Here is a 24985-nt window from a genome sequence, read left to right on the forward strand (position 1 = left end):
GAGGTCAGTGATATGGGTCTGTAATTCAATGGGTTACTCCTATTTCCCTTCTTGATTATTGGTGTGACCTGTGTTACTTTCCAGTCTTTAGGAACAGACCTTTCGTCAAGTGAAGTGTTGTATAGACTGCTAAGAAAGGCGCTATTGTGTCTGCATACTCTGAAAGAAACCTAATTTGTATACCATCAGAACCGGAAGACTTGCCTTTCTTAAGTGATTTGAGTTGTTTCCCAACACCTAAGATATCTGCTTTTATGTCACTCATGCTAACAGCTGTCCTGGTTTGTAATTCTGGAATATTTACATCGTCTTCTTTCGTGAAGTAATTACGGACAACTGTATTTAGTAACTCCGCTTTAGTGGCACCATCACCGGTAACATTTCCATCGCTATCACGCAGTGACGGTATTGACTGTTTTTGCCACTGGTGTACTTTACATACGACCAGAATCTCTATGGGTTTTCTACCGTATTTTTAGACAATGTTTCATTGTGGAAACTATTAAAAGCATCTCCCTTTGACGTCCGCACTAAATTTTGAGCATCCGTGAAACTTAGCCAGTCTTGGGGATTTTGCATTCTTCTGATTTTGGCATGCTTTTTTCGTTGCTTATGCAACGGTGTTCTGACGTGTTTTTTGTACCATGGTGGATCAGTCCCGTCTATTATTCACTTACGCGGTATGAACCTATCTATTGCTGTCGATACTGTATCTTTGAATTTGAGCCATATCTGGTCTACATTTATATAATTAGCTTGGAAGAAATGGATGCTCTCTCTTAGGAAGGCATCAAGCGACTTTTTATCTGCTGTTTTAAATAAATATATTTTGCATGATCTGACACTTGAAGGAAGTCTAGTAATATGCATCAGAGTTCAGAGAACACAATAGCACTGAAAACGTGTTTTGTGAAAAAAAATGGCACTTAAAACTATTAACATTTTCACCCTTAAGGTGTCTGACCATTCCAGATTAATCAGAAATGAAATTCACCATTCAGCGGTAAGATAATACGTGTCGAGGTGTTCGGAGGATGAAATGCGTCCGGAGCTTGTGAGACGTAGCTCAGATGCGAATGCGGCAGATGGCTCTGTGAGTGGAACACGCTGCGCCGAACCCGCTCCGCCTGTCGGCTTGGCTCCCTAAAGCCCCCACCCAGCCAGCTCACAGGTAAAGCCGATCTGCTGAGGCGGCGGCATCGCCAGCAAGACGACACTCACGTACTGGCACAGACAAGCAACACGACACCATCCCACCCAACACCTACTCCCCGCATAATTTGGAGCTCACGAACTGTTCTGTAACATGGCGTGTATAATTCAGATTTTCTTTACAGCAATATGAAAAGAAATGAAAGGTTATAAATCTTGCTTGTGATGTGCATGGCAGATGGTTCTTCTCATTGTACCACTTTTTAGGACTCTTCCCCGTTCCTTTCGCATATGGAGGGCGGGAATATAGATTGCTTAAACGCATCTGTGCTCGATGTAATTACACTACTGGCCATTAAAATTGCTACACCAAGAAGATGCTGTGATATGCAAATGATTAGCTTTTCAGAGCATTCACACAACGTTGGCGCCGGTGGCGACACATACAACGTGCTGGCATGAGGAAAGTTTCCAACCGATTTCTCGTACACAAACAGCAGTTGACTGGTGAAACGTTGTTGTGATGCCTCGTGTAAGGAGGAGCAATGCGTACCATCACGTTTCCGACTTTGATAGAGGTCGGATTGTAGCCAATCGCGATTGCGGTTTATCGTATCGCGACATTGCTGCTCGCGTTGGTCGAGATCCAATTACTGTTAGCAGAATATGGATTCGGTGGGTTCAGGAGGGTAATACGGAACGCCGTGCTGGATCCCAACGGCCTCGTATCACTAGCAGTCGAGATGACAGGCATCTTATCCGCATGGCTGTAACGGATCGTGCAGCCACGTCTCGATCCTTCAGTCAACAGACGTGGACGTTTGCAGGGCAACAACCATCTGCACGAACAGCTCGACGACGTTTGCAGCAGCATGGACTATCAGCTCGTAGACTACGGCTGGGGTTACCCTTGACGCTGCATCACAGACAGGAGCACCTGCGATAGTGTACTCAACGACGAACCTGGGAGCACGAATGGCAAAACGTCATTTTTTCGGATGAATCCAAGTTCTGTTTACAACATCGTAATGGTTCCATCAGTGTTTGGCGACATCGCGGTGAACGCACATTGGAAGCGTGTATTCGTCATCACCATACTGGCGTATCAGTCGGCGTGATGGTATGGGGTGCCATTGGTTACACGTCTCGGTCACCTCTTGCTCGCATTGACGGCACTTTGAACAGTGGACGTTAGATTTCAGATGTGTTACGACCCGTGGCTCTACCCTTCATTCGATCCCTGCGAAACCCTACATATCAGCAGGATAATGCACGGCCGCATGTTGCAGGTTCTGTACGGGCATTTGTGGATACAGAAAATGTTCGACTGCTGCCCTGGCCAGCACATTCTCCAGATCTCTCACAAATTGAAAACGTCTGGCCAATGGAGGCCGAGCAACTGGCTCGTCACAATACGCCAGTCACTACTCTTGATGTGGTTAGCACACTGGACTCGCATTCGGGAGGACGACGGTTCAATCCCGCGTCCGGCAATCCTGATTTAGGTTTTCTGTGATTTCCCTAAATCGCTGCAGACAAATGCTGGGATGATTCCTTTGAAAGGGCACGGCCGACTTCCTTCCCCGGCGTTCCCTAATCCGATGAGACCGATGACCTCGCTGTCTGGTCTCCTCCCTCAAAACAACCCCCTCCCCCAACTACTCTTGATGAACTGTGGTATCGTGTTGAAGCTGCACGGGCAGCTGTACCTGTACACGCCATCCAAGCTCTGTTTAACTCAATGCCCAGGCGTATCAAGGCCATTATTACGGCCGGAGGTTGGTGTTCTGCGTACTGATTTCTCAGATCTATGCACCCAAATTGCGTGAAAATGTGATCACATGTCAGTTCTAGTATAATATATTTGTCCAATGAATACCCGTTTATCATCTGCATTTCTTCTTGGTGTAGAAATTTTAATGGCCAGTAGTGTATTATAAGGTAGCTCTCTTCAAATTCGGACAGGAGAAATGAACAATAATAATTTTGGTGTTTCAATATAATTGCAGTAGTCAGTTTTCCAATTGGTGTCCAGAAAGAATGTAGGACACTGATCGATAACTGCTTGAATACTGCTCAGCAGTGTGGGATCCGTACCAGATAGGGTTGATAGAAGAGATAGAGAAGATCCAACGGAGAGCAGCGCGCTTCGTTACAGGATTATTTAGTAATCGCGAAAGCGTTACGGAGATGATAGATATACTCCAGTGGAAGACTCTGCAGGAGAGACGCTCAGTAGCTCGGTACGGGCTTTTGTCAAAGTTTCGAGAACATACCTTCACCGAAGAGTCAAGCAGTATATTGCTCCCTCCTACGTATATCTCGCGAAGAGACCATGAGGATAAAATCAGAGAGATTAGAGCCCACACAGAGGCATACCGACAATCCTTCTTTCCACGAACAATACGAGACTGGAATAGAAGGGAGAACAGATAAAGGTACTCAAGGTACCCTCCGCCACACACCGTCAGGTGGCTTGCGGAGTATGGATGTAGATGTAGATGTAGATAACACATTTATAGACAGTGCTCTGACTGAAACAACTGATGTGCACTCAGTTGCGAGTGGACTATGTAATCATGATGCACAGTTAGTGGAAATAAACAGTGTGGCAACTTACTGGAGGTACGTTCATACAAAGCAGTGAGGCTTATTAATGAAACTGGATAGAATGTTTTAAAAGTAAGTTATGAAGGCTGTTATGTATGATATTAGTGTCAAATTCTGTTTATTCTACGTTAAATTTGTGCCAGTATTTGACAGTTGCTTTCCTAAAACAACTGTCCAGAAGATCTACTAAAAAACAAATAAGCCACAGTTTTCTCTTCGTATAACTGCTAATCTTAATAGCAATCAAATTGTCCTCCTTACACAGTTCGCATACGTTCATTTGGTGTCTTCTGGAATAATTTTCTGGGGTAACTCATCACTTACAAAGTATTGATTGCACCAAAGCGAACATTAAAAATGTGTGTTCATCCACGGACATAATGTAGATACCACTTGAAGAGCTAGACATTTCAGCTGAGCTATCACAATACTCACATTCTCTGAAGAAATTGCTCATAAATAATCCACCATTATTTGAGAAAAATGGTGATGTTTGTGCCCCGCTTGCTATCTGGAAATATGCAGTTTTAGTACCTATTATTACAGCTGCCAGTGGCTCAGAAAGGAGTTCAGTGTACAGTGACAAAAACTTTTTATGATTTGAGCAATAACATAAAATGTCTGACACATAGCAAAGCAAGTTGTACCTTAAAATCCTTTCCCCCAGATAACACCGTCCATTTCATTGACCAATATCTACTTAAAAACTGGTATCCAGTAAAAACACTGGTTTTTAAGCAGAGTTGCATGAGTAGGACTAAAATAGTGTGTTCATTAATGTTAACACTAATCATGTATATCTATATCCTGCAAACTGATAGGTTGTGCATGATTTCGATAAAAGAATCGTTCAAATGATCTATGAAACATATAGCTAATAAACTTGATTGGACTTACTTCGTTGTTGAAGACTAGTTAGCCTAATGTTTGCTGCTGCTGCTGCTGCTACTACTACTACTACTGCTACTACTGTAATCTCCGCCACCACGTGATCGTTTCTGGAAGATTGAACCCTGATATCGCTTTCTAAACTTGGATGAAAGCTCGAAGAAATTATATGAATACCACGTTTTTGTAGTACACGCAAATGTTTAAAATAATTTCTTAGCTTGACGTAGGTTCCCAAACCCACTCACAGAGTCCTGAATATTTGTGATTGTGAATGAGTTCTTAATAGTCACGAAAATTCTTGCAAGATTCAGAACATAAACAAGGAGCGCATGCTGTGCACTGTTTGGTTATAGTTAAACTTTCTCTACTTGAGCCAGCGTAGATGGAAAACTATGTACGGTATATATACCCAACTTTATTTGTATGATGTTCAGACTGTGCGCTGCAGAATTCGAGTTGTTAGTAGTGCTAGTGTCATGACTTGCCGCTAGGCGTCGGTACCGGTACGGCGACCTAAAGTGAAATACAAGCATCAGTGTGCATTACAGTTGCAGGCGGTCAGCATGGGTCTGCGTAAGGTGAGCAGGGCTTTACTCGTAAAGTGGTTTTATCAAAGGAACAGCAACAATGCTGCTGCTCTTGGCGAATATCGGCGCATTAAAGGAATACGGAGAGGTCCTCTTTCATGACCATGCTTGAATAATGTGATTCGAAAGTTCGATTTAACTGGCGTTACTCCTGATACGTCTAGATACGACCCTGTCAGGTCTGTCACACGTACGTAAGCATCCTGTCTGATCACCTGCATCCATTCATAACCATTGCTCATTCCAACGGACTCCAGCAGGACAATGCGACACCCCACACGTCCAGAATTGCTACAGAGTGGCTCCAGGAACACTCTTCTGAGTTTGAACACTTCCGCTGGCCAACAAACTCCCCAGACGTGAACATTACTGAGCATATTTGGTATGTCTTGCAGCGTGTTGTTCAGAAGAGATCTCCACCGGCTCGTACTCTTACGGATTTAAGGGCAGCGGTGCAGGATTCATGGTGTCAATTCCCTCCAGCACTACTTAAGACATTAGTCGAGTCCACGCGGCATCGTGCTGCGACACTTCCGCGTGCTCGAGGGGGCCCCACACGATATTATGCAGATGTACAAGTTTCTTTGGCTCTTCAGTATAAATTTGCTGAAACTAATAATAAAGATAAGTATCAAGTGCGATCTGGGCAATAAAACTTCTGTTTTGGAAGCTTTTCTACAGTTATGTATTTCACGAGCCCCACGGCTTTAATTACAAATCTTCCAAGTATTTTCATTGCTATTGAATCGATGCTAAAAGGACAGCACATTGTGAGGTAGCTAGTTTTGTCTACAAGCCAGTAGACGCCATTGCTTTACTGTTGTAGAGCGCAACTTCCTTCCCTGCCAAATGCAGCTTTCGATCCTTGTATTGTATTGTAAACCGGGGACCTAGAAACGACGGAGAGGCTCCGTCCGCGCCGCAGCCGCAGTGGTCCACAACCCCACGACGACTACCGCATTCCACTTCACCCCCCGCCGCCCCACACCGAACCCAGGTTATTGTGCGGTTCGGCCCCCGGTGGACCCCCCAGGGAACGTCTCACACCAGACGAGTGTAACCCCTATGTTCGCGTGGTAGAATAATGGTAGGGTACGTGTACGTGGAGAACTTGTTTGCGCACCAATCGCCGACATAGTGTAACGGAGGCGGAATAAGGGGAACCAGCCCGCATTCGGCGAGGCAGATGGAAAACCGCCTAAAAGCCATCCACAGACTCGCCGGGTCACCGCCGGGAACCAGGCGCTCCTTCCCGCCCGGAAAGCCGGGCGTGCTTTGTGATCCTTGCAACGCTCTTACGACGCCCCTCGACCGTGTTGTTGCAGGAACGAGCGGCAGCCGGCAGACTACTCGTCCGCCCTACGTGAGTTCCGGTGGCGGCGGCGGCACCAGCGGTGGTGGTAGCAGCGTCGGCGGCGGAGGTGGAGGCGGAGGAGGCGGGGGGAGCGGCGTGGGCGGCGTAGTGTACGAGGAGCCGCGCCCTGTGCGGCCCTCCGCCGGCGCGGACCCGCTCAACAACGAGGGCGGCCGCTACACCACGCCGCGCAGGCCCACAGACCCGTACGGCAACCGGCGCCCTGTGGAGCCCGACCCGTGAGTCGCTCGCCCACTTATGCCCGTTTTACACCAGCGACTACCTGATAGAAATTCACTGAAGGGAAAAAAGATCCAAAAAAATAATAATAACCCCAATGAAATGAATACCCTTAGCTGCATACAAGCGTTGATGTAAGTCAACGGGGACAGTTCAAAATGTGTACCCCCACTGGGACTCGAACCCGGGACCTCCCGCTTACATGGCGGAAGTTCTATCCATCAATCTTTTTTATTTATTTATTTCTTTTGTCTTTGGGATTGGTCGTTGCCGGCTTCACATGACATCCGTTAAAGTTCGTTTGTTCATCCTTCCACTCAGTTTTTTTATTACAGAGGCCAACCAGCAACAATCAGAGCCACCGAGAACACAGAGGATAGTGCGACTGCAGGGACTTATCTCTGGTACGCCTCCCGTGAGATCCACATTTGCAACTTATTTTCCCGCACTATATTCATAGTGCCCCTGCCCATCATACTCATTACTCGCGGCTTTACCGCCGATTCCCGTAAGAGTTCGGGCACTGTTAGTGTATCCGCACAGAAGGAGATGGTCAAACGGCCGGTGCGCCATAACTATATAGCCTTAACTATACCGAGTGATCAAAAAGTCAGTATAAATTTGAAAACTGAATAAATCACGGAATAATGTAGATAGAGAGGTACAAATTGACACACATGCTTGGAATGACATGGGGTTTTATTAGATCCAAAAAAATACAAAAGTTCAAAAAACGTCCGACTGATGGCGCTTCATCTGATCAGAATAGCAATAATTAGCATAACAAAGTAAGACAAAGCAAAGATGATGTTCTTTACAGGAAATGTTCAATATGTCCACCATCATTCCTCAACAATAGCTGTAGTCGAGGAATAATGTTGTCAACAGCACTGTAAAGCATGTCCGGAGTTATGGTGAGGCATTGGCGTCGCATATTTCTTTCAGCATCCCTAGAGATGTCGGTCGATCACGATACACTTGCGACTTCAGGTAACCCCAAAGCCAATAATCGCACGGACTGAGGTCTGGGGACCTGGGAGGTCAAGCATGACGAAAGTGGCGGCTGAGCACACGATCATCACCAAACGACGCGCGCAAGAAATCTTTTACGCGTCTAGCAATATGGGGTGAAGCACCATCCTGCATAAACATCGTACGTTCCAGCAGGTGTTTATCAGCCAGGCTGGGGATGATACGATTCTGTAACATATCGGCGTACCTCTCACCCGTCACGGTAGCAGTTACAAAACCAGAATCACGCATTTCCTCGAAGAAAAGAGGCTCGATAACGGTAGATGTGGTAAATCCAACCCTTACCGTGACTTTCTCGTCGTGCAATGGAGTTTCCACGACAGTTCTAGGATTTTCGGTAGCCCAAATTCTGGAGTTGTGGGCGTTGAAAGACCCTCGGAGCGTGAAATGAGCTTCGTCGGTCCACAACACGTTTCTCAACCAATCGTCATCTTCCGCCATCTTTTGAAACGCCCACACCGCAAATGCCCTCCGCTTCACTAAATCGCCAGGTAACAGTTCATGATGCCGATGGATTTTGTACGGATAGCATCGGAGGGTACGCCTCAGTGCCAACCAAACAGTAGTGTATGGAATGGCGGTGCGACGTGGGACTGCACGAGCGCCGACTTCCCCGTGCATAGACGAACCCGCTACAGTCTCCATTTCTTCCTGAACTGTCTCAGCAGCATTACACCTTGTGCTCGGTCGGCCACTACGGGGTCTGTCGTCAAAACAACCCGTGGCTTCGAACTTCGAAATCATTCTCGCCACAGCTGCATTTGTCAACGGACCTTTACCTGTTCGAATCCCCTTCCTATGACGATAGGATCGTAACGCTGAACTACCACATTCCCCATAATACAGCTTCACAAAAAGCGCTTTTTCAGGTAACGTCAACATGCTGCGACTGTGGGCGCATCTGATTCTCTCTCTCATTGCAGCTCCTTTTATACACGATTGTCATGCACATCACTGACGTTTTGCTGTCCAGCGTCATCTGTCGGACATTTTGTGAACTTTCTTTTTTGTTGTTCTAATTTTAACCCCATGTCATTCCAAGCATGTGCGTCAATTTTTATCTCTCTATCTACATTATTCCGTGGTTTATTAAGTTTTAAAATTTGTCCGACAATAAGTTGCGGGAGAATAAGTTGCGAATGTGGGATTCACGGGAGGCGTGCGAGAGGTAAGTCCTCCGTGTCTACGATGGCTCAGATGGATGCCGGCACGGTAGCTCAGCGTGTTCGGTCAAAGGGGTAGTTGCCCTCTGTAATAAAAAAACTGAGTTAATGGATCAACGACGAACTGAAACGGATGTCTTGCGAGCAAAATGAGATTACAAAAAAAAAAGATGGATAGAGCGTCTGCCATGTAAGCAGGAGTTCCCCGGTTCGAGTTACGGTGGGGGCTCACATTTTGAACTGTCCCCGTTGACTTATATCTACATCCTGTATGCAGCTAAGGGTATTCGTTTCACTGTGATTTCATTCTAACGAGCTGCATATATAAAAAATAATTAATGTAAGTAATTAAATTTTGGGAATACATTGCAAAATTACAAGTTAATCTAAGGGCGAGATAAACCATTGCAGATGTGAAATGCTGGTAAATTAATAAACAGTGTAACCGCCAGAATGTTGAATGCAGGCATGCAACCGTGCATCCATTGTGTTGCACTGGTGTCGGATGTCTGTCTGTGCGATAGAGTTCCGTACCTGTTGCACTTGTCGGTAAATACAGGAACGGCCAATTCTGTTTGTGGATCACGCTACCGGCCGGGGTGGCCAAGCGGTTCTAGGCGCTACAGTCTGGAACCGCGCGACCGCTACGGTCGCACGTTCGAATTTCTGCCTCGGGCATGGACGTGTGTGATGTCCTTAGGCTAGTTAGGTTAAAGTAGTTCTAAGTTCTAGGGGACTAATGACCTCAGATGTTAAGTCCCATAGTGCTCAGAGCCATTTGAAGCCATTTTTGAGAAATACGATATTGCAGCGTCTGTGTTATACTGATTACGATGCGAAGTTCATTTGTCCAAAGTGTAATATCGTCGTTCAAATTGAGTGAAGCATTGATAATGGCGTCCTTGTCGCCTTAAAGGCATTCTTAACTAGCATTGACTCGCGACATCCAATATAAAAGGTAACTAACGCTCACGACCGCTACAGTGTGTATTTAAAGCAAACCTGATACACTTCCTCTTGAGATTGGCGCGAAATTTGAATAGACATCTTTCGTTTATGTCGCAAAAATCCTTGGTGTTGCGATTATTTGTTCTTTTTTGCCTTCAACGAAGAATATAGTAATACTCTGACTAACATTTTACATAAATCCGCAGTGAAGCGATTCCTCTGTTTGAGCCCCGCACACGTCCTCTCCCCCCACTCCGTCCACATAGTGTTCGGCTAACGACGGGTTCTGCCGTGTTTCGTGCAGAATTGTTTTATCCACGGAGCTGGCCTGATTGATATATTCTATCAATTTCATCCAAAACTAACCACAACTGAATCATTTGCATCAAACAGGAAAGAAAATAGTTATCGTTGGAGTGCAAACTTAAGAAATTTTTGCCGAAGCTGGACTCAAAACCGGATTTACGCGAGCTATCACTTTAACCGCTCTGCACGACGCATAGCCAAACCCAAACTTCCATATGTCGTCGTTCCTGCGTCACAACCTATACTCCTTCACGCATTTTGTAATTTCCTTATAGGAGAGGACATTTTAATTGAAAGTCGCTGCCCGGTACCGGGGGATAAATACGATATTCCAGAGTTCGTGTGTTGTTAAGAAGAACGATGCTACTTTCCTTCTTAACAAGACAGACACTGCAGTATCTTTAATACTTTCAAAGACTTTGATGAGAAAATTAAAATTTGTGAATTGGCATAAAAGTTTGATCTACTGGAATCAACAGTCACAACAATGAAAAAGGTAAAGAAAAAATCTCGAAGCTGTGGAAGGTGCTCGATCTTAGAATCCAAGTAACATTCATGGCGTTACCACTTGGATGGAAACAGTGTTAAAATAACACCGTGATAATCAAGTAAGGGTGAAAAATTGTCCTGTTGATCAGGACACGATGTGCTCTCAAGTTAAGCTGCTATTCGAGATGCAGAAAGAAAAAGCTTGAATGGCGGGCAAAGATTAAATGTTTAACGCCAGTAACGGTTGGTTTGGCCGATTCAAAACCTGTTGTAATTGGCATAGTATCGCAGAAAGTAGAGGGGCAGCAAGCACTGCTAGAGACATCTTCTGAAAGAAGATTCCCAAAAGAACTTTTGTTGTGCGTGAAGAGAGAACTTTTCTAGGTTTTAAACCCGCCAAAAATCTATTGATAGTGATGATTGACGCGAGTGCTACAGGTGATCGCAAATTAAAACCTCTCTTAGTTTACTGCTCACGAAGTCCAAGAGCTTGGGAAAAGAATCTGTAGTTGGACTGCCCGTGATTTGGAAGCTGAATGCTATAGCTTCTCTTTTTGACGATTGGTTTGCTCATCACTTCATACCTGAAATCGAACGTTAATGCCAACAAATACAAGCTAAACTGAAGTTATTAATCGACAACGCATCAGGTCATCCTCTATTTATACTAATTAATTTTGATCCACATGAGAATGTTGTATTTTTGCCACCAAATACAACCAGCTTGCTTCAACCGATGGACCAGTGAGTCATAATATTTAAAGCTTATTACACAAGGCGCTCGTATGCACACTTACGTGAAGCTATGAGGCAAAACAACGAGCTCTCCGTTAAAGACTGTTGGAAGCAGTTCAATGTTTCATATGCTGTGAGAATGTAGAACAGTCTTGGAATGAAATTACACAAGTGCGGAAAAAAAACTGTGTCCTTTTTTTTGCCTCTGAAGCCCAGGGTGGAATTAGCACCATATCATGATCGAATTGATAACGTGATTGAAGAACTTGTCGATCTTACCAAACAGTTAAACTTCAACATGCATGTTGATGACGTTCAAGAACTGCAGGATTTACACAATCAGGAGCTGACGATTGATGTGGTTACAGAAATGAGTGAGCAAAAGCAAAACACTGAACAACCTGATCCTTTAGACGCAGTTCAATCAGAAGATCAAATGACGGTTACAAGACATAAGGCCTCAGTCTGATTGAAAAAGGGTAACAAATTTAGAAAAATTAGACACCAACGAAATGCACACTTCTGCTACAGAACGGGGAATAAAAAATTGATTAGCGTCCAACGGCGAAATTCTGCACGAGAAGAAAAAAAATTGATTCTTCAGACGACATTGCCAGATTTTATGAAGGCTTCGATGTAACAATAACTGCGATTTACATAGTTGAAATGCATGACACTGTACTGGTCTGTAGTTCGATGTATTGTTGAACATTTTGTTAAACATGTTTCTTCTAACTTACATTTTTCTCTTTAGTCTCTGGTCCCAATTGAACATAATTTGTATGTTTTTTATATGTAAGTATGGACCCCAACCTAGCGAGAATTTGGTTTACACGGTTATCACTCGGCCCCACTTACTGCGTAAGTCCGGAGTATTACTGCACTCGTTGCGGGGGAGCGCCACGTGCTTGCGCGTAAATCAGGAGTCGACCACGTCGTGAGTGGCTCTGTGGTGTCACTTATCGATGGCTGCGTCGAGAGTGGAGTTCTAAAATCTTGGCACGTTGACATCCGTACTGAGATTTGTTTCTCGCTGTGGGGCGTGCGCGCATATTCACGCTTTACCTCATCCGCCGGTGCTGCTTTTCCTGTTTCTCGCCGTCAGGCGATCGTATAAAGCGCCACAAAAATGGCTCTGAGCACTATGGGACTTAACGTCTGAGGTCATCGGTCCCCTAGAACTTAGAACTACTCAAACCTAACTAACCTAAAGACATCACACACCCATGCTCGAGGCAGGATTCGAACCTGCGACCGTAGCGGTCACGCGATTTCAGACTGTAGCGCCGAGAACCGCTCGGCCACTTCGGCCGGCTAAGCGCCACAGGCGAATACTTTAATATATTGTCCTATTCTGAAAGTGGCATTGGCACATTCTTTTGAAAAGACGAGAAATGACACATAGCCGGCCGCGGTGGCCGTGCGGTTCTGGCGCTGCAGTCCGGAACCGCGAGGCTGCTACGGTCGCAGGTTCGAATCCTGCCTCGGGCATGGGTGTGTGTGATGTCCTTAGGTTAGTTAGGTTTAAGTAGTTCTAAGTTCTAGGGGACTTATGACCTAAGATGTTGAGTCCCATAGTGCTCAGAGCCAGCCAAATGACACATAATAATTTTACACTAAATTAATCACGAATTGTGTCATACCTCATTTGTTCAGAAAGCTCTTGTTTAAGGGCCACACGGAACTGTACTCACAGGTGTTCGTTGCGCCTACCTCATAGGTAATACATCGTACGGTAGTGTATTGCTGGTAGCATAATTGGCAGAGTTGAGCGTAAGCCAGCGGTGGTGCGCGCCGCCCCATTGGAGGGTCTAGCGTGAGCTACCTGTGGTAGACGCCTGTGTGAACATGTTAAGAACTCGCAATGTTGCGTGTCGCACCTATGCAGAAATAGGAGACTACTACGTCGTATGCTGTCGTCAACCTGTTATCGCCTAGCTCACTAATATAATAGTAATGGGCCAGCATCACCCTTTCGCAGTTCTTTAGCGAATCAAATGTCCGCTCCCGGTAGTAGAATGGTCAACGTGACGGATTCTCAATCCTCTGGACCGGGTTCGATTCCCGGCTAGGTCGGGGAATTTTCTCCTCCCAGGGACTGGGTATTGTGCTATCATCATCCTAACATCCCCATCGACTGCAGGTCGCAGAAGTGGCGTCAAGTTGAAAGACCGGCACCCGGCGAACGGTCTGCCCCACTGGAAGCCATAGCCATACGATTAAATAAAATAAAATAAATCAAATTCAAATTGATAAAACAGCTTCAAACATCTGATTAAACATTGTTTAACGTGTTCGGTATTTTACGTTAAACATCTGAAACATTTATGGTTGAAGCTAAATTTGTTATTTTTTCCTTTCATTACTTTGTGGGGAGAGTGTGTAAAGCGCCGTGCAGATCAGATTGACACCTCGTGTAGCAGCGGACAGATTAGAAAAAATCCACCTTTCCAATACTGGTATACCCAGTCCAATGGAAAACGAACAATGGATGTTAGACGAGCCACTTTTGTAATATTCTGGTCCAAAGTGAACTGTGATTATTTCGTTTACAACGAAGAATTTACCAACGACGTAACTAATGACTGATCTGCGAAGTAAACGTGCCGCTGACGAAACAATACCAATCTGAACCTCGACACGATACTAATTTCGGGCTAGATGGCCGATGTTAGATATCGTAGTTAAAGAAGTTTTAGGACAACGCGTCTGATTTTAATTAACGAGAAGAATTCCAGACTTCTTACGATAACCAACATCTATGAGACTATAACTATCGTTCTTTGGGGCCCGCAGTGCAAAATATGTCTTTTTAATGACATGATTATTTATGAATAATATCCAGCTACACTGCCATGTAAGCTGTCTGTATTATAAATTTTCAGATCATAGTTACAAAACCATTCTATCAAGACCACCGCTTATCTAAGTATTTACAAAGCACCTGACGATGGGAGTTTGCCGAAATGGGCTCACTGTGACTGAGATAAAATAAACAACTTACATAGCAGTGTAGCTGGATATTATTCATAAATAACCTATGAGTCAAGTTTGGCAGGCATTAAATAAATACAACAGCGCTGAAACCTGAGTATGCTCTCTTCACTAGCATGAAGCTTTTCGTAGTCCAGATAGTAACAACTCTCGTCGACATGTAGACACCACCCATCAACGTCATTCTCAGAGTATTATGATGTAACACGCGCTAATAGCGATCGACTGATATAAAATCAACCAACAGCTCTATTCACTTCAAAAAAAGAAAAAAAAAGTCCGTCAACACTGTCACAACGACGTGAAGTATAATCAATATTAGCAACAGCATTAATAAATATTCTATTATCTAGTTCTGCTGAGCTTTAGTATGCACCACTAGCTCTACCAAACGTTTACTACTGGTGATAACAAAATCTAACGTTCACTGTGGCTGATTCCACCACAATGCTGTCGTCTGCTTAAACGTACGTGTAGGATATGCACGCGCACAAATAAAACAACCACGTCCTTCCAGTACGAAACCAAATTGACGAACGCCAATAGAGTACTATTCCGGTTCAATGTGAAGATGCACAACCTTGTTTAATACGAGGTGCATTCAAGTTCTAAGGCCTCCGAATTTTTTTCTCCGGACTGGAAAAAGATAGAAACATGCGCATTGTTTTAAAATGAGGCCGCGTTCATTGTCAATACGTCCCAGAGATGGCAGCACCGTACAGCAGATGGAATTTTACCACCAGTGGCGAGAATGTGAACTGTCTTAAATACTTAAAATGGCGACGTTTTCCTTACTTGAACAGAGTGCAATCATTCGTTTTCTGAATTTGCGTGGTGTGAAACCAATTGAAATTCATCGACAGTTGAAGGAGACATGTGGTGATGGAGTTATGGATGTGTCGAAAGTGTGTTCGTGGGTGCGACAGTTCAATGAAGGCAGAACATCGTGTGACAACAAACCGAAACAACATCAGGCTCGCACAAGTCGGTCTGACGACATGATCGAGAAAGTGGAGAGAATTGTTTTGGGGGATCGCCGAATGACTGTTGAACAGATCGCATCCAGAGTTGGCATTTCTGTGGGTTCTGTGCACACAATCCTGCATGACGACCTGAAAATGCGAAAAGTGTCATCCAGGTGGGTGCCACGAATGCTGACGGATGACCACATGGCTGCCCGTGTGGCATGTTGCCGAGCATTGTTGACGCGCAACGACAGCATGAATGGGACTTTCTTTTCGTCGGTTGTGGCAATGGATGAGACATGGATGCCATTTTTCAATCCAGAAACAAAGCGCCAGTCAGCTCAATGGAAGCACACAGATTCACCGCCACCAAAAAAATTTTGGGTAACCGCCAGTGCTGAAAAAATGATGGTGTCCATGTTCTGGGACAGCGAGGGCGTAATCCTTACCCATTGCGTTCCAAAGGGCACTACGGTAACAGGTGCATCCTACGGAAATGTTTTGAAGAACAAATTCCTTCCTGCACTGCAACAAAAATGTCCGGGAAGGGCTGCGCGTGTGCTGTTTCACCAAAACAACGCACCCGCACATCGAGCTAACGTTACGCAACAGTTTCTTCGTGATAACAACTTTGAAGTGATTCCTCATGCTCCCTACTCACCTGACCTGGCTCCTAGTGACTTTTGGCTTTTTCCAACAATGAAAGACACTCTCCGTGGCTGCACATTCACCAGCCGTGCTGCTATTGCCTCAGCGATTTTCCAATGGTCAAAGCAGACTCCTAAAGAAGCCTTCGCCGATGCCATGGAATCATGGCGTCAGGGTTGTGAAAAATGTGTACGTCTGCAGGGCGATTACGTCGAGAAGTAACGCCAGTTTCATCGATTTCTGGTGAGTAGTTAATTATAAAAAAAATCAGAGGCCTTAGAACTTGAATGCACCTCGTAATCCTATAGGCGTATTATACTTTCATGAAATATTATGTATTTGTATGCCATTAGTTTCAGATGAAGAAACGATATTATTATTACGTCTTACTTACATTCCGTTACGAATCAGCGACTATATTACTCGCATCCTGAGAATTCATCATTTTATTCCAATGTTCCAAACCTATTGCGAACCTATTCTTGCGTAATGTTGCTTCTCTTTAAGTATTTGCACTATATTTTGCTTTCCATAGATTCCTTGTTTTGCCCAAGCCCGACTCAATACAGTTATTATTATGTGTTCCTCAAATAATGTGTAGCTAAATCTTTGGTTTTTTATATTTACGTAACACTATATTCTTTGTCCTTGCCAAGACCAAGAAATGGGATTAACTTTGTTATAATTACCTTTCCTTAAAGCAACTCTGAAAAAAATCACTTTTTCTCTCTCTTTCTTTCTTTATCTTAGTCTCTTTGTCTCGTTCTTTCTCTTTACTAAAATAACGAAAACTTTCTTTAGTATTTTCTCTGTACTGGAAGTGACGTACGCAGAACACAGTTTTAAACGTTCACATAGTTAAACAACTTTATTTTTATCTTGAAAATCTGAATGGTCACAGTTTATAGTGGTTCGTTCAAGTGCTGTTTATAAACTATTCCCCTTCGAATCGGAAAACAAACAAAAAAACAAAAACAAAAATCCTAAGTGTCACTGCCACTTTGTATTCTATTTTAAGATTTTATCAAAACTAAGACCTCTTCTGGCGTTGACATTCGCGTACCCACTACATCTTAAAGTTACTAAATCAATTACAGAACTTGAATTGTAAAGATTATCACCGTTCGTCCCTCCTTAAAATGGTTCTTGATTGGATCGTTTTCTGCCTTGACTCCATCAACATATACGAAGACTGTCTATTTCCACAGACAATCGCGATATCTGCTACAGTATATTAACGTGCAATGACGTAAAGTTGAGCACTCCGAACCTCAAAGCTGCAAGTCTCGCCCCAGTAGGTGTTCTCAATCGTTGATCAAATACCTCGGAACACGCCGTAATAATAATCCTAATTGGCCGATACTCACACCGTATACCTTTGTACCCGCTATTACATCAGTTGCGTCACTGTCTATGGTGCACGCATCTAAAATATTGGATAGTTAACGGATGCGTTCTCCAACACTCACATAAACCCCTAACCAAAGAATAGAAACCTCCACAACATCTAATAGCCGATACGACCAACTACTCTTCAAAATTCATCAACAGATCTACCATATAATCGCGTACTGTATTTCCGTACTTATAATCCACAGTGCGTAGCGTTACACCGACGCCCACCTAGCTATATTCCGAATCTAAATTATCATGCGGTCATTTAGCAATCACGTTGGGCTGCCACGCAGACACCAACACTTCTCAGTACTAATCCAATCGATTAAACTGCCTACCTCAAGACAGTCTGTCGAATCTTGAACCAATTAATTTCAATTAGCTTATTAGAGTATATTATTGCTGATCACGAACGAGAATTCAGAATCAAACTACGACACGTCAGTGTCCTGTTATACACCACTACGGACCGACCGTTACCCGTCTACGTCATAATAGCTACTACTTACTCTTCCTTCCTCGAGGATCGAACTAAGAAGCATTTTTCGAACAATCTTAGAACGGTGATTATCCCTTGTACATGTTAAGTTCATCCTTCCTGGCCTTCGGTAACGTTTCTGGTGGCCAGCTGCAGTAGTTGTAGTGTCGCTGACTCGCGCTGCTACCCACTCAAAAAAATGGTTCAAATGGCTCTGAGCACTATGCGACTCAACTGCTGAGGTCATCAGTCGCCTAGAACTTAGAACTAATGAAACCTAACTAGCCTAAGGACATCACACACATCCATGCCCGAGGCAGGATTCGAACCTGCGACAGTAGCGGTTGCTCGGTTCCAGACTGTAGCGCCTAGAACCGCACAGCCACTCCGGCCGGCTGAAGGGTACAGCCACGGGTCGTAACACATCTGAATTGTAGCGTCCACTGTTCAAAGTGCCGTTAATGCGAACAAGAGGTGACCGAATGTGTAACCAATGGCACCCCATATCATCACGCCGGATGATACGCTAGTATGGCGATGACGAATACACACTTCCAATGTGCGTTCACCGCGATGTCGCCAAACACGGATGCGACCATCATGATGCTGTAAACAGAACCTGGATTCATCCGAAAAAATTACGTTTTGCCATTCGTGCAACCAGGTTCGTAGTTGAGTACACCATCGCAGGCGCTCCTGTCTGTGATGCAGCGTCAAGGGTAACCGCGGCCATGGTCTCCGAGCTGATAGTCCATACTGCTGCAAATGTCGTCGAACTGTTCGTGCAGATGGTTGTTGTCTTGCAAACGTCCCCATCGAGGCATGGTTCACGATCCTTTACAGCCATGCGGATAAGATGCCTGCCATCTCGACTGTTACTGATACGAGGCCGCTGGGATCCAGCACGGCGTTCCGTATTACCCTCCTGAACCCACCGATTCCATATTCTGCTAACAGTCATTGGATCTCGAACAACGCGAGCAGCAATGCCGCGACACGATGAACCGCAATGGCGATAGGCTACAATCCGACCTTTATCAAAGTCGGAAACGTGATGGTACGCATTTCTCCTCCTTACACGAGGCATCACAACAACGTTTCACCAGTCAATCTCGCGGTTCTAGGCGCTCAATCCGGAACCGCGTGACTGCTACGGTCGCAGGTTCGAATCCTGCCTCGGGCATGGATGTGTGTGATGTCCTTAGGTTAGTTAGGTTTAAGTAGTTCTAAGTTCTAGGGGACTGATGACCACAGATGTTAAGTCCCATAGTGCTCAGAGCCATTTGAACCATTTCACCAGTCAATGCCGGTCAACTGCTGTTAGTGTATGAGAAATCGGTTGGAAACTTTCCTCATGTCGGCACGTCGTAGGTGCTGTTACCGGCGCCAACCTTGTGTGAATGCTCTGAAAAGCTAATCATTTGCATATCACAGCATCTTCTTACTGTCGGTTAAATTTCGCGTCTGTAGCACGTCATCGTCGTGGTGTAGCAATTTTAATGGCCAGTAGTGTACGCAGAAGTATGGAAAAGAAAATTGAGGATGCGTTAGATGAAGATCAGGTTGGCCTTAGGAAAGGTAAAGGCACCAGAGAGATAGTTCTGACGGGTAATAACGGAAGCAAGACTACGGAAAATCAAGACTCTTTCAGAGGATTTGTCGAACTAAAAAAAATCGTTCGACAACGTCAAATGGTGCAAGATGTTCGAAATTCTGAGCAATATGGGGAAAGCTATTACGAGAGACGGGTAATACACAACATGTACAAGAGCCAAGATGGAATAACAAGAATAGAAACTAGGAACAAAGTGCTCGGATTAAAAAGGGAGTAAGACAGGGATGCAATATTTCGCCTCTCCCGTTCAGTCTATAAATCGAAGAAGCGGTGATGAAATAAAACATTAGTACAAGATTGGAATTAAAATGCAGACTAAAAGCATATCAATGATAAGATTAGCTGATGACACTGCTATCCTCAGAGGAAGTGAAGAAGTATTACATGGTCTGCTGAACGAAATGAACAGTTCAATGAGGACAGGGAGTAAATCGAAGAAAGACGAAAGTAATGTGAAGTATCAGAAATAACAACAGCGAGGATCTTAACATCAGGATTGATGATCACACAGTAGATAAAGTTAAGGAATTCTATTATTTGGGGAGTAAAACTACCAATGACTGACGAAGCAAAGAAGAAGACAAAAGCAGACTAGCTGTGGTATAAAGAGCATTCCTGGCCAAGAGAAATCTACTAGTATCAAACATAGGGGTTAATGAGGGGAAGAATTTTTTGAGAATGTACGTTTGGAGCCCAGCATTGCATGATAGTGAAACATTGACTTTGCGGAACAGGAACAGAAGAGAATCGAAACATTTGAGCTGTGGTGTTACAGGCGAATGTTAAAAATTAGGTGGACTGTTAAGGTAAGGAATGAGGAGATTCTGAGTAGAATCGGAGAAGAATGGATTATGTGGAAAACATTGACAAGGAGAAGGAACAGGATGATAGGACATATGTTAAAACATGAGGGAATGACTTACATGGTACTAAAGGGGGCTGTAGAGGGTGAAAACTGTACAGTAAGACAGAGGATGGAATACATCCAGCAAATAACTGAGGATCTAGGTTGCAAGTGGGACTCTGAGATGAAGAGGTTGGTACAGGAGAAGAATTCGTAACGGGTCGCATCAAACCAGTCAGAAAACTGATGAGAAAGAAATAAAAAGCCCGATTCCAGATAATCCAAAAGAAAAAGAAGATAAAGATTGAAACGTTCTCTCTTTACTTATTCTGAATATCACTAAACTGTCACACACGCACACACACATATATATATATATATATATATATATATATATATATATATATATATATCGCAACGCTATCTGACTTTCAGTAATCCCTGACTAACAATAACCTATACCTTTCATAAATCACTTACCTCACAAAAATCTTCGTTACTCGAACTACTGCAATACAGCGAGCGCCAGTACTGCCAACTAAATAAAAGATTCTAACTACTGAAGGCACCAACTACGGACAGGCATAGTTAGCAAATGAAAGATTTTGATAGAGAACAAACAATGTATTTACCTTAATAATATTCAATATTCATTATATCAATTCATGACATCCTTCTTTACAAATTTCCTTTTTCTGGAGGACACACGTCCAGATCGTCCGCTTATAGTGACCTCTCAAAACTCTGGCATCTCTCTCTCCACATCCACCACTGCTGACAGCTCACTTCCAACTGCCCAACGCTACGTGCTGTTAACATCCAATTGCCCAACACTACGCAAGCGAATATTGCAACATTGAGTCCAGCCAGCCATAGACTGCACACAGCACAGTCAGTCATTTTCATACAGAGCGCTACGTGGCGTTACCAACACAAAAACCTTAACAGCCTACTTATAAGATGTACATACTACGATAACATAACAAGGATTATACATAGGCAAATAAATAAACAAATTGTAACGACACTGTATTGCTGGATTTGCTGTCAATCGTAGATGTCAACACTACAACAGTAATACCATCGATAAAAGAGTTAAGCTAACATTCCCAACAACCCACCCCATAAGTAAAGTATATGAATAACAAATAAATGGCCGACGCAGCGGCCGAGCGGTTCTAGGCGCTACAGTCTCTAACCACGACCGCTACGGTCGCACGTTCGCATCCTGCCTCGGGCATGGATGTGTGTGGTGTCCTTAGGTTAGTTAGGTTTAAGTAGTTCTAAGACTAGGGGACTGATGACCTCAGCACTTAAGTCCCATAGTGCTCAGAGCCATTTGAACCATTTGTTGAATAACAAATATATTATTAGGCTGCAAATGCAGTTCCTTAGAGAGCAAAAGGCAGCGACAGCACAACGATGCAGCGTGGATGTAAGTATCGTCAAACAATCAAAGATGGCTGGCTGGCTGGTTTGGGGAAAGAGACCAGACAGCGAGGTCATCGGTCTCATCGGATTAGGGAAGGACGGGGAAGGAAGTCGGCCGTGCCCTTTGAAAGGAACCATCCCGGCATTTGCCTAGAGCGATTTAGGGAAATCACGGAAAACCTAAATCAGGTTGGCCGGACGCGGGATTGAACCGTCGTCCTCCCGAATGCGAGTCCAGTGTCTAACCACTGCGCCACCTCGCTCGGTCAACAATCAAAGAATTGTTGTTGTTATTTGCAACTGTTAACAAATATTATTTGCATGCAAATAGCGTTAAGTTAGTCGTAGAGCTGAAATAGGCTATTTGCTACCGCATAACGTACAGCAATAAAACATCATCCATCATTTTGATTTGCAGCTGTTTGTATTGGCCGTGTTTGGAGTTAAAATTGTTGGATGTGAGGTCCGCCAGTCATGCAAAACACCGTTTTTCTCAGTACCCAAACACGTTTCGGCACCACTGTGCCGTCATAAGTAGGTTTTCGTTTTTATTTATTCTGCAATGTGAACATTTTTGTTAAATGATTATAAAATTATGTGCATCTTTAGTTCAAACAACAGATCGTTTCCTTTTGTAAATACCTTTACATTTGGTGTGCATGAATTTTCAGGGTCACCTGTGTGTTAATTACTACAGGTAGCTTGACATCTGCAACCAACTGATGTTCAAAATGGCTCAAATGGCTCTGAGCACTATGGGACTTAACATCTGAGGTTATCAGTCCCCTGAAGCTTAGAACTACTTGAACCTAACTAACCTAAGGACATCACACTCATCCATGTCCGAGGCAGGATTCGAACCTGCGACCGTAGCAGTCACGCGGTTCCGGACTGAAGCGCCTAGAACCGCGTGGCCACCACGGCCGGCCCAACCGATGTTGATCAGAAAGTTTTTTCCTGGGAATTAACCTATCTTCTAGAATGTAGTTCAGTTTTTCGCGATGTTTTCGCGCCTATATTCGTTTTTACTTACGTGTGGCAAGCACTTCCATTCTCCGCATCATGCTGAGGTGTTGTGATGCACACGTAAGTTACATGGCGTACCTCACATCCAACAATAAAACATCAGTTACAGCAGCATTCTGGTTCAGCACTGTTGTTGCAGTGTCATGACGACACAGATTTTAGGTGGCGCATCGCCAGTGTGTTGAGGCGCGGCAGCTGCAGCGGCCCCGTGCTGTGTTGTGTTGCGCAGGCTGTCGGAGAGCGGCTTCCAGCGGCCCTCGTCTGTTGACAGGGACAGGACGACGAGGCGGCCCCAGGTTTCGGTGCTGCCCGTCGGAGGAGTCGGCAGCGGCGACCGCAGACCGCCGGCGAGGTGAGTGGCCGCTCAGGTCTTCCTGGTACCCACACCATCCCGCTGTGCAACCCTTTTCTCATCCTCGGCGTATTTCCAAACGACATACAGCTTGACATCTTGGGTTGTCTGGTGTTCTGCCGGATATCAGCGTCGTACTTGCACGAAATTTCGGTAGCGTAGCTCGTTACCTTCATCACGTGCGACCTGAGACTACTCCTATTTATACAGGGTGCTACAAAAAGGTACGGCCAAACTTTCAGGAAACGTACCTCACACACAAATAAAGAAAAGATGTTATGTGGACATGTGTCCGGAAACGCTTCATTTCCATGTTAGAGCTCATTTTAGTTTCGTCAGTACGTACTGTACTTCCTCGATTCACCGCCAGTTGGTCCAATTGAAGGAAGGTAATGTTGACTTCGGTGCTTGTGTTGACATGCGACTCATTGCTCTACAGTACTAGCATCAAGCACATCAGTACGTAGCATCAACAGGTTAGTGTTCATCACGAACGTGGTTTTGCAGTCAGTGGAATGTTTACAAATGCGGAGTTGGCAGATGCCCATTTGATGTGTGAATTAGCACGGGGCAATAGCCGTGGCGCGGTACGTTTGTATCGAGACAGATTTCCAGAACGAAGGTGTCCCGACAGGAAGACGTTCGAAGCAATTGATCGGCGTCTTTGGGAGCACGGAACATTCCAGCCTATGACTCGCGACTGGGGAAGACCTAGAACGACGAGGACACCTACAATGGACGAGGCAATTCTTCGTGCAGTTGAAGATGACCCTAATGTCAGCGTCGGAGAAGTTGCTGCTGTACAAGGTAACGTTGACCACGTCACTGTATGGAGAGCGCTACGGGAGAACCAGTTGTTTCCGTACCATGTACAGCGTGTGCAGGCACTATCAGCAGCTGATTGGCCTCCACGGGTACACTTCCGCGAATGGTTCATCCAACAATGTGTCAATCCTCACTTCAGTCCAAATGTTCTCTTTACGGATGAGGCTTCATTCCAACGTGATCAAATTGTAAATTTTCACAATCAACATGTGTGGGCTGACGAGAACCCGCACGCAATTGTGCAATCACGTCATCAACACAGATTTTCTGTGAACGTTTTGGCAGGCATTGTTGGTGATGTCTTAATTGGGCCCCATGTTCTTCCACCTACGCTCAATGGAGCACTTTATCATGATTTCATACGGGATACTCTACCTGTGCTGCTAGAACATGTGCCTTTACAAGTACGATACAACACGTGGTTCATGCACGATGGAGCTCCTGCACATTTCAGTCGAAGTGTTCGTACGCTTCTCAACAACAGATTCGGTGACCGATGGATTGGTAGAGGCGGACCAATTCCATGGCCACCACGCTCTCATGACCTCAACCCTCTTGACTTTCATTTATGGGGGCATTTGAAAGCTCTTGTCTACGCAAGCCCGGTACCAAATGTAGAGACTCTTCGTGCTCGTATTGTGGACGGCTCTGATACAATACGCCATTCTCCAGGGCTGCATCAGCGCATCAGGGATTCCATGCGACGGAGGGTGGATGCATGTATCCTCGCTAACGGAGGACATTTTGAACATTTCCTGTAACAAAGTGTTTGAAGTCACCCTGGTACGTTCTGTTGCTGTGTGTTTCCATTCCATGATTAGTGTGATTTGAAGAGAAGTAATAAAATGAGCTCTAACATGGAAAGTAAGCGTTTCCGGACACATGTCCGCATAACATATTTACAT

At 44.6% G+C, this 24985-nt stretch overlaps 1 protein-coding gene across 1 annotated transcript in view; it reads left to right on the forward strand.

Annotated features, from left to right (window-relative positions):
* LOC124711377 (serine proteinase stubble-like) overlaps window positions 1-24985 on the forward strand; it is a 368137-nt gene that overhangs the window by 216051 nt on the left and 127101 nt on the right. Inside the window, exons 4-5 of the mRNA XM_047241429.1 lie at window positions 6566-6833; window positions 23133-23255. Of these exons, the coding sequence (XP_047097385.1) occupies window positions 6566-6833; window positions 23133-23255 (391 nt within the window). The remainder of the gene's footprint in view (window positions 1-6565; window positions 6834-23132; window positions 23256-24985) is intronic.

Source organism: Schistocerca piceifrons, chromosome 8, assembly GCF_021461385.2.
Source record: "Schistocerca piceifrons isolate TAMUIC-IGC-003096 chromosome 8, iqSchPice1.1, whole genome shotgun sequence".
NCBI lineage: Eukaryota > Metazoa > Arthropoda > Insecta > Orthoptera > Acrididae > Schistocerca > Schistocerca piceifrons.